An 11,638-nucleotide genomic window follows, 5' to 3' on the forward strand; every position below is an offset into this window, starting at 1 on the left:
TCATGTAGCTGTAGGAAGTGGAGTTATCTAGTATTTCTTGTGGTCATGCATTTTGGCCATTGGTTCAACAAAGAGGATCCAGAAGCTTATGTGGATGTATGTTACACTATTGAGACACAAAAGGCAATTTACAAAGAAGTCGTTAATCCAATTAAAGGTCAAATCTCATGGCCAACATCTACTTACAACCCAATCCTCCGATTGTGAAAAAACAGCCAGGTAGACCTAAAACATTTTTTGGCCGTATATAATATACTTATTTATGACAAATCTGGTAAAAAGAGCAAATTGGAAACAATACCATTAACTTCGAATGAAAAGAACAAAATCCACAACCGCTTTATACAATATTGTCGAAAGAACATACAGACTTATAACATATGGAGGTGGGGTTGTTAAACTAGTTGTTGTAGACAGACAATATAGAATAAACAGTTTGTGCTATTGTGAGTGCAAAGAGAAAGATAACCCCAATCAAAGAAAGAATAGCCCATGGATTTGTGAAGTAAGTGTGAATGAGATTAGCACGCCATTCATTCCATGGTTTCTTACAATACCCATTCACCATCTTCCTTACTTCATATAGGTTATTATTTGGGTCCAATGTGATGTCTTTTGACAATGAGTTGAACATGTTAGCCACTGCTTTGTCACTCTCAAGAGCATTTTGAATGATCCCTTTTGAGTGTAAAAGGGCCACATCTTTCTCATTGTCTATTATGTTGTCCATGAAAAGTATGTAGGATGAAATCTCATTACCTAGCCCAACATGCAAACGCTCGAATGCTACTAGGTTTAGAAACATGGATTCCGTGGCATCATCTATGATGATAACTGGTAGCTTAAGGATCCCTCCACGGAATGTTATATCCTTGAGGCTAATAGTTTTACTTTTCTTGAATCTGATTCCGGCTTCGTTGAGCTCCATTGCAGATCTAATGATGTCATCCCCATCTTCGTAGTGTGGTCTGCGATGCCAATGACGTTTTCTTTGTTGTCGACAACTTGGTATGTCCGGAAGGAGACTCTTTCGATACACTTCCAATACGTGTAAGCAACTTCCCACACATGAGACAGCCGTATTGGAGGAGTAGAACTTGAGTATAAGTTTGTTCATAAATTCTTCATCCTGCATGAGTGTAAAACTTAAATGATTAAATTATGCTATTAATCCCATTTATTATAAAAGTTGTGAATTTAATCTCTATACTTTTTTAAATTTGAAATTTTGGTCACTACCCAAACAATAGCAGTTAAATCCGTTTGGTTAAATTCAATTATTAATCTTGTATTATGTGTACATTTGTAGATTTAGTTCATATTCTTTAGATACATTATTCTAAGGCCCTATACTTTTCTTCTAATTTTGAAATTCCAATCATGCTCCAAAGATCGTCGTTAAACCGCAAGGATGTCGCTGCCTACCTCCCCCCCTAAACAATGGCGAATTATTATTTTAGTCTCTTGAAGTATTTAAAATTATAAGTTAATTTAATGGTAAAAATACACTTTGCTCCCCTCACCCTAAAGGTGAAAAAATTTCAATTTAATCCTTTTAAAATCCTAAAACAATAAGCATATATAAAGATAAAACTGTACTTTGACCCCTTTCAAATTTTATAATTTAGTTCCCCAAAGATAAACTTTTGGCTTTAGCCCCCGTTAATCTATGAATTGGATTTTTAGTGAGTAATATGTGGAAATAACAAACTGACATGTCATTACTATTTTTACCACATCAGATTTTGGAAATATCAAAACTTAACCGAATGAATTTAACAATTATCATTTGGCAAAGACTGGAATTTCAAAATTCGGAACGTAGAGAAACTAAAAAATGATAAAATCAAAGAACAAAGACTAATAGCATAATTTAACCAACTAGTAGTGATTCAATAATGGGTCCAAAGACTAGGGATTACCTTGGTTCCATTGCTATCAACAGCAACTAAGCTATGAAGAAGTTGCATTGGCAATTGATTCTCGAGCATTAGCATATCTCGTTTAATAAATGGTATAATATGTATCTTCCCATGATTGCTAAAGATTGGGTCGGTTTCAGCATAATCTTCCATTGTATGAGTATCAAAACACAAGATTTCCAACATGAAACAACCATCAAGAATCATCAACTGCATAAACTTGTGATCATCATCTTGCCACATTGGATCAAGCAACTCATAACAATCTCTAAGTTGCTGTAAATCTTTATCTAAAGATTCAACAAACAATTCTAGTGGTTTGCCTGATCTCTTGAGAAAATGAAGGAGGGCTCGTTGTTTGTGATCTTCCATGGCGTTAAGATGAGGTTGGCCATGATGGTAAGGGCCGAAAGAGACGACTTGAGGGATGTAAGCTTTGTTGTTTAGATCAGTGATGTAGGGAGGTACTTTATAGATTGATCGTTTCATCCAATGTTTCATCTCCGTCTCTGAGGCCACCATGGTTTTAAGATCTTCATCAACTTCAATAACCCACTCCGCTCTCCCCATTTTTGCTTCAAAAGAGATAAGGGGAACAAACAAAATGTGAAAAGAAAAAGGGTGAAAAATCCCTTTCTTCAATGTGTATAAGATCCGGGTTGAAGTCATTCTGTTTTTTCTTAAATGGGTGAAATACAAGTTTCTTATCTTAGGTGTCAGATTGTATTTTGTTCTTTTTAACTAGAAATAAATAAACCAATCTTTTTATGTTAATTTTATTTTTTGTCTTAAAACTTTCATTCGTATGTATTATTAAAAACTGATGTGGCTTACAAAATAATCAAACACTGACATGTAGCGTGCCACGTATATTTCATGCTTATATATAAAGACCAATTTTTAAGAATATCAGTTTACTCTTAATAAAAAAATAAAATACAAGTTAATTCCTAATAAAGATCTCCATAATAGTTTTATTGATTGCTTGTATATATAATTCTTATCTCCGTTATCAAGGCATGTAAGATATGTGAAACAAATTACTGTAAAAGAAGCCCAAAACAGCCGCTGCAAGAAAAGTATATCTCAACATTGCTATATTTTTGTATTATTTTAAAACACCTTCAAACATATTTCTAAAAAAGAAAAAGAAAAACATATAATGTCATGTAACAGAGTTTTCGCTAATATCACTTGTATAAAAGATGGAGTCCAAATATTAGTGAAGAGAACGGAAAATTTAAATCGAGGTATTTAAACGGTTTATGAAACACAATTTTAAAAGTCTCGATTATCTGAAATAGAATGGAATCGAATTTTATTGTGATGAAACTTGACTAAATTAAATTGATATCACTCTATTAAATATTCAAAACCCAAAAGCAAATAATATTGTTTTTATTCTTATGAAAGAATATGGAATTTATAATTTAATGGAGATAAACATAATGTGTGCAAGACCCAAAAATTGAATCAAGAAATCCTAGTATTGCAAATAATTTTGGAGGTTAAACAAATCTTTAAAATCATTTTTAGGGTGCAATCGTTTTGGACTACAATTATTTTGGTATGTTCTAGGAAATTTTGAATAAAAAAGAAAATTCACTAAATTATATATTTTATAAAATTAAAATGCAATTTTATTAATATGTTAACGTACATCTTTATAATTTTTAAGATAGAGTTAAGTTTTTATCATTTTATAAATTTTCAAGAGATCTAAAAGGGTATTATCAATTTTAGGAACATCAAGTCTTGCCCTTGCTGCTGCCCTTGAGTATGTCTTTATTGACAGAAAAAAGAAAAAGTCAATTAAACTTCTTAGTTAAAGTTGATCGGGTTAACCATTACACAAGATGATGGCACATAGCTTACCACGTATAGCTGATGCAGAGATGACATTTTGTCTGGTCAACAAAAAAATTCCAGAAAATTAATAAAATTTTTAAAAATATTAAAAAATAGTAAAAATGTAAGCTAGAGTAAACTTGAACAAATGTACTTTTAAGTTTATTTGCATCTAGACATTAATTTATATAAGTTAACATAATTTTTTAAATAATTATTAAAATGTTATAAATTTTTAAAATATAATAAAAATTATAAAAAATTAAAAGAACAAATGATTATAAAAATCTTACTTGTATGAGTAAATACTTGTATCCAATATGAATTCAAACTTAAAAAAATATTGAGAGATAACATTCAAAATTCAAATAAATAAATAATATAGAATACTATTAAAAAAAAACAAAAGGCATTCACATTGAATTTAAAAAAGATATATATAATTGAGAATTTATTTTCAAGTTGTTATCAATATCTTATTAAGTGAATGTCCATCATGATCAAGATAAAATTTTATGTACTTTAAATTCTAATAGTTATTAGAATTAGATCTCTACTTCTTTTATACTTCTTATGCCTATAAATAAAGACTCTAATGCAGCATTGTAATCATCCCTTTTATTAATGAAGTACATTCTCTATTGTTTTCATATTTTCTTTATTCTTTATTCTCTCCATCTCTCTTTATTTTATAACACGTTATCAACACAACGATTCTCTATTTTTCAAAATTTTTTGAAGTCATCCCACAAATCAAATTCCTTTTCACCTTAAACTTTCACCCTTACAACTTCATCTTCAGGATGTTGAAAGATTCAATCTCAGAATGGATTATGGTTCTTATTCCCAATCTTTGATTTATAATTGTACAAGCATGGGTAAATAATAGATTTGGTAAGAAACTTTTATATTTCAACTACATTTTCTTTTTCAATTGAGGTATGATTACCACTAATTTTTATTTAACATAAATTTCACATTTTGATGGTATTTGATTTTTGTCTTTCTTAGGTTAAATTTTTTTATATAAAAGACATAATTGTTTATTAGATATGTTTGTTATTAATATGATATATATATATTTTTTTCTATTTTTTGAAGTTTTTTAATTAAGTTATATTATGCATAATATTTTTATGTTAAATTTTGTTTTTCTTGTTGTTTGTTCTTGAATTTGATTGAAATTATGGTAGAAAATGTTATTAACCTATCATTGTTGATTAAAGAAAAATTTATGTCTATTTAGTCTTATTAACTTGCTAATATTGAATGATTGTATTATATCTTTTAAATTGAATTTATAAATATTTTATTAGAGCAACATAAGATTTTATAATATATATGTGGTATTGAAATTTGGTACAATGTGTATCGGATAATTTTCAAGCATCGTACACAAAAATTTTGATTGTTTATTAAATGATTTTTACAACTAGATTATAAATGTTATTATGAAAACAAAATTGTTTTACTACTTGTAATCGTGCTCGTGATAATGGTCAAGGTGGTGATGATGATGTTAAAGAACTTGGTATATTTTACTATGTTTTATTTATTATATCATGTTTATTATAATTGGAGAATAATCATGAAAACATGAATGGATATATTTTGATTTAAAATAACTTATAAAATAACTTATAAGATAACTTATGCTATCAATGTGATATGAAATATTATTGGCCAATTATGTGGTGTATGCCCAAATATTTTGAGGAAGGATATGAAAATGTAGTAATGAATTCTATCATTACAGATAGAAAATATTTATCTTATTTGGTATTGAAACAAATAAATATTATTCCAATATTAGATAGTATAAAATTAGTTGAAAGCTCCGGAAGAGCGATATATCAATATCTAAAAACACAAAATTTGTAATGGTTAATACATTACTTTTAAAAGATATTTGTAATGGATCTCATATTGAGATTGTGAATGAGGAAAATATTATATTTCATATGAATAAAAAAAGGATTGGGTTATTAATTTATATTTATTTTATAATCTTTGTGATATTCTTTTGTCATCATCCCCATTAAAGGGTTGAAAGCAAAATATTTGACTATGAAAGATCTACTTATGAGCAATAGAATATGATAATTCTATCTAAAGCTTATTATGGTTGGATGCACCTAAAGTTGCAAGTTTTTTAAAAACTGTGAGTATAAGTCTACAATATTCAGAATAAGTTCTCAATTAAAATTACATGGTAAAATATTACTGATTAGAACTTGCAAGAGAGAAAACTTATGTATGAAAAGTCATTGGTTATGTACCTGTTGTACACCTGGAAAATAAGATGCACTCTCAAAGTTTGCTTTTAATAGATTTTTGGACATTTGAAGATTTTGGCATATTCCCTGAAGCAAATAGTACATATAATTATTTGGAAATTATATTTATTTGCTTAGTGGCATTATAGACTTCACATTGATTTAGACATTTCCCGTAGTAAATGTCACAATAATACTTATATGTGGATACAAATTAAAAAGAATGATAATAAAATTATCAATTTGTTATAATTTAGTACAATTGAAACACATATTAAAGTAAATCGATTTTGCGACATATATGCGTATAGGGATGCCCTTTTGAAGTAAGAGTTTATAACCCACAAGAAAAGAAACTAGACCTAAGGACAATTAGTGAGTATTTCGTTGGATATGCCAAAAGGTCCAAAGGATACAAATTTTATAGCCCATCTTATAGCACTAGAATTGTGGAATCGAGAAATGCAAAGTTTCTTGAGGATGACTCAATTAGTGGGAGCGATCTGTCTCGGGTTTAGGGTTTTTCGTAGGTTAACTTTCTACCTCATGTGAGAGATTGGTTATCATACAAAACACCCTTCAAGCTGAACTGGGTGTTGAACAACAAATTAATGGAAATCCTCAAGCTACTGAAAACACTTTAGTAGACCAAGTTGTTCAAGAAAATCTAAAAATTATTGAACAATCAGTTGAACAACATGATCCATAAGAAAATGTTGGTTCAACATTGAGGATATCTACTAGAGAAAGGAAATCATCAATTTCTAGTGACTATATTGTGTATCTACAAGAGTTTGATTATAATATTGGAGTTGAAAATGATCCTAAGTCATTTTCACAAGCCATGAGTTACAAAGAGTCAGAATTGTGGTATAATGTTATGAAAGAAGAGATGGATTCCATGAAAAGTAATGATATTTTGGATCTTGTGTCATTGCTTGAAGTTGTAAAAGCCATTGGATGTAAATGGGTCTTCAAAACAAAAAAAGAGACTCAATAGGCAACATAGAAAAATATAAAGCTAGACTCGTTGCGAAAGGATTCACTCAGTGAGAAGGAATAAATTATACTAAGACTTTCAGTCCTGTATCTAAGAAAGATTCCTTGCGCATTGTGTTAGCATTAGTAGCACATTTTGATCTTTAGTTGCAACAAATGGATGAAAAACTGTCTTTCTCAATGGTGACCTAGAGGAAGAGGTGTATATGAAACAACTTGAAGGATTCTCCTTTAATGATGGTGGATATTTGGTATGAAAGCTTAAGAAGTCCATATATGGATTGAAACAAGCCTCCCAATAGTAATTTTTAAAGTTTCATGAAGTTGTCTTTTCGTTTGGTTTTGTCGAGAATGTCATAGATCAATGCATATACTAGAAGGTCAGTGGGAGTTAAAGTTGTTTCCTTATTCTATATGTGGATGACATTTTACTTGCAACAAATGAAAAGGGTATGCTACATGAGGTGAAACAATTTCTTTGTAAAAATTTTGATATGAATTATATGAGTGATGAGTCTTATGTCATTGACATTAAGATTCACCTGATAGACATTGTTGTATCTTAGGTCTATCTCAAGAAACCTATCTCAACAAAGTTTTAGAAAGATTTTAGATTTCAGATTATTTACCGAGTGTTGCTCCTATTGTGAAGGGTGATAAGTTCAATTTGAACCAATGCCCGAAGAACAAATTTGAGAGGGAGCAAATGAAAAACATTCCATATGCTTCTGTTATTGGAAGCCTAATGTATGCTGAAGTCTACACAAGACCTGACATTGTATTTGAAGTTGGAATGTTGGGAAGATATCAAAGTAATCCAGGTATTGACCATTAGAGAGTTGCAAAGAAAGTTTTGAGATATCTTAAAAGAACAAAGGATTACATGCTTACCTACAAACGATCAGATAATTTGGAGGTGATTTGCTACTCCGATTTAGACTTTCTAGCTATGTTAATTTACGTAAATTAACATTAGGTTACATATTTGTGTTTGCTGGCAGAACTATACCTTGGAGGAGCGTCAAATAGTCCTTAACTGCTACTTCTACTATGGAGGCTAAGTTTGTTTCATGTTTTGAGGCTACCTGACATGGAATATGGTTGAAGAGTTTCATATCTGAGCTTAGACTTGTGGATTTAATTTTTGGGCCGTTGATGATATATTGTGACAATTCAACTGCTGTCTTTATGGCTAAAAACAACAAAACTAGAAGTCGAAGCAAACCTACCGACATTAAGTATTTAGCCATAAGAGAACGTGCTAAAGAAAAGAAAGTGGTCATTGAACAGATTAACACTAAGCAGATGTTAGCTGATCCTTTGACTAAAGGCTTGCCACCATACAAATTTAAGTATCATGTTGTCACTATGGGAGTTGTTCCCACATTGTAAATTTCGTTATAATAACGATTATAAAGAAACTCTATTAAGTTTGGTGTTTCTCATATTTTGTGCGCAAATTAATTTGATTGTTTTGAGAAATGTTACTAAAGTTTGGACTTGGAATAAACATTAGGTTTATTCATTAAGAAATTTGTGCATGGTATATTGTGATACATGTAAGATGGTACTCAAATTCTAAGAGAAAATATCACCATAATTCGTGTATTATGTTTCGAATTTAAGCTTTCATGGGCAATACGAAGCAAGTAGGAGAATATTAGACGTGTATGGTTCATGGGAATAACCCCCACGTTTTCATTCCCACATTTTGCCCACTATTTTCACTTTATGTGATAGTGGGGTATGTGACGGGTTGATTTTGATAGGAAACCACCACTATAAATATCCCCAAGCACAAGGTCTCTAAGCACCAAAAAACACTTTTTGAAAATAATTTCATCTAGTTAGGTTTTCGAGTGCTTAGAAGACCTTGACGATTTTTTTTGTTTTCCAAATTTCATGTTTTCTATAACTAAATATGATGTCCTCATTGATTGTTTGACGTGCTCGACAAGTGCTGCTACTATATCTCGATATTGACATTTTGATTCAGACAATGATTGTAGATATTTATGTTTGATCTTTTCTGCTGCTTATATTTTGTTCAAACTGTGATTTTACATACATTAATATTAATTATTCCTTCATGTTTGTGTATCCTAAAAACAAGACACTTAAAATTTGCTAAACTTGAGTAAAAGGTCGCCACCAAAGACTACCATAAATATGATAACCTACATCCAGAGTGCCAAAAATAGACATATCTCTATAAAAGGAGATACATGGGATACTTTTGAAAAAGTACCCATCCGTATCTACTAGTCTCAACTTTATCTTTAACAAAAATATCTCGCTCTTCTCCCTTAATGCATTTATCAATGTATACCACTTTGTTGAATGAAGTGTCCCGAAACACTCTTTTACCTTCCTCTAATTGCATCCATTGGTATGTCACTATCTATGCAGCTTCATCAGTCAACCATGGGTACTTGACACCAATTCTTACAAACTACACGTATTTGGATTTGATCCGACCAATAAAATTTCCCCACTATGTACCCCACCATATCATTAGGAAGCTCGCATCAAAATTTGAAGGTTTGGTGTATAAGGGATTTGCCAAATTTATTGCTTATTATATTGTAAAGAAAAAAGTTTTTTTTTCAATAATCGAAATTCTATCACCAAACTTTGAATGATTTTATTCAATGCTCCAAAATTCTAAAAGCATCAAAAATTTGATTTTATCACATTAATATTAATTATTCCTTCATGTTTTGTATAGGTTTTCATAGTGATAGTGATTTTAATTGCAATGAGTATGAAATTAAGTAGGGTGATGATGCTATGTTTGATCAAGCTTTAGGCATTCCAATTGAGAGTGATGATGGAGATGTAGGAGGGATAATGGGGTATAGTATTGGTGATTCTGGCACTGAGGAAGTTAACAAATCAACTAAGAAATGGCTTGAGTTTAATTCAGTGGTTGACATGGATGATCAAATATTTTCTGTTGGAATGTTGTTTGCTGATAAAAAGAAATTAAAGGCTACCATTAAAGATAGGGTGAATGTAATTTTCAAGAAAGATGGCAAACTAAGGGTTAGGGTTGTTTGTAAAGATGCGTGTGGTTGTGTTAAAGGTTGGTCAGCATGCAGCAACAAGCCAACCAAGCATATGCTATGCAAGAGCTGCTGCTGGTTTCACGTGCAAACATTGATGTTTTGTTTCTTTTTGTAATCCTTAGTTGATGTAATGTAATTTAGTTCATTTTGAACTATGTTAGGTTGATATTTGATGTAATATTGATAGTGATTGGGCTGATTAATCAGCTTTGTTTATGTGTACAAGTTAATCACTTCAAGTTACTAGGCTACTTAGTGGTAGTAGGTATTGGTTAGGTTGACTTACTATTTTTGACAAGCTAGAAGCTTGGTTTTATGTATTGGCTTCATGCCATTTTTGACTATGAATGAACTCAATGAAGTTTTCATCCACATGCTCTCCATCTATTTAACTTTACTTTAAAATTCTGTTTGTTTTGCTGCTTTATTTCTGCCGCAAGTCTCGATTCTTGCTGCTCAAGTTTCTGCTGAACTTGATTGCTCTTAGTTTATAACCCAACAATTGGTATCTAGAGCTATAATCTTAGAGGACCTATTATAGCTTAACACTAGAAACTATGGCTTCATCAGGCTTTTCACCAGCTGCACCACCAGTGTTCAATGGAGAGGGCTTTCATATTTGGATAGTCAAAATGAGGACCTACCTGCAGGCATTCGACCTATGGGAAGTAGTCAACTCAGATGCTGAGCCAGCACCTCTTAGAGCCAATCCAACAGTTGCTCAGATAAGGCAGCATGTTATGCACAAGTTATGCACAAGTTCCAGCTGTGAAAAGAGGCAAGCTGGATAAAAAGGCTCAAGTAGGAATTCCGGTAGGCTATAACGCAGTAAAAAATGGCTATAAAATACTGGATCCCTCTACAAATAAAATTCTTGTGAACAGAGATGTTGTGTTTAATGAAAAAGCAAGCTGGAATTGGGAGAAAAATGAACCAGAGGCAGTCTCTGAATATTTTGCATTAGACCAAGTTGAAACTAATCAGGACAGTTTTGAAATGGATGTTGATGATGAACCAGTCAGGGGCACTCGACCATTAACTGATATTTATGAAAGAGCTCAAGTAGTCATAGTTGAACCAAGTTGTTTTGAAGAGGCTGAAGGTCAACAGGGGTGGAAGCAAGCAATGACTGATGAGATTAGTATGATTGAGAAGAATCAAACTTGGAATCTAGTTGAAAAACCAGCAAATAGGAAGATCATTAGGGTTAAATGGGTCTATCGGGTTAAGCACAATGTTGATGGTAGCTTAAACAGATTGAAGGCAAGGTTAGTTGTCAAAGGCTTTAGTCAGAAGTATGGATTAGACTACCTGGAGACCTTTGCACCAGTGGCCAGGCTTGATACCATCAGACTGCTAGTTGCCTTAGCAGCACAAAAGCAGTGGAAAATCCACCAGCTTGATGTGAAGTCAACATTTCTCAATGGATTCCTTGAAGAAGAGATTTATGTGGAGCAACCTCAAGGCTTCAAAGTAATTTGTAAAGAAGAAATGGTGTACAAGTTGAACAAAGCCTTGTATGGCT

The 11,638-nt window shown here is 31.5% G+C and overlaps 1 protein-coding gene across 1 annotated transcript; it reads right to left on the reverse strand.

Moving 5' to 3' along the window:
- Positions 1-308: 308 nt before the first annotated feature.
- Positions 309-2,521, reverse strand: LOC105798039 (UPF0481 protein At3g47200). The gene is made up of 2 exons (XM_012627920.2): positions 1,923-2,521; positions 309-1,129 (listed from the first exon to the last, which is right to left on the reverse strand). Exons 1-2 carry the CDS (start codon positions 2,490-2,492, stop codon positions 401-403), a joined length of 1,299 nt encoding a protein of 432 aa, XP_012483374.2. The 5' UTR covers positions 2,493-2,521; the 3' UTR covers positions 309-400.
- Between the last annotated feature and the right edge of the window lie 9,117 nt (positions 2,522-11,638).

Source organism: Gossypium raimondii, chromosome 9 (genome assembly GCF_025698545.1).
Source record: "Gossypium raimondii isolate GPD5lz chromosome 9, ASM2569854v1, whole genome shotgun sequence".
Taxonomy (NCBI): Eukaryota; Viridiplantae; Streptophyta; class Magnoliopsida; order Malvales; family Malvaceae; genus Gossypium; species Gossypium raimondii.

What these genes read in the sequence shown, in the direction of transcription:
- LOC105798039 (XM_012627920.2), bottom strand. Translation starts at nt 2,492, where the DNA reads ATGGGGAGAGCGGAGTGGGTTATTGAAGTTGATGAAGATCTTAAAACC. An exon ending in TTGATAGCAATGGAACCAAG is followed by an intron (nt 1,130 to 1,922) that starts GTAATCCCTAGT and finishes ACACTCATGCAG; the next exon opens with GATGAAGAATTTATGAACAA.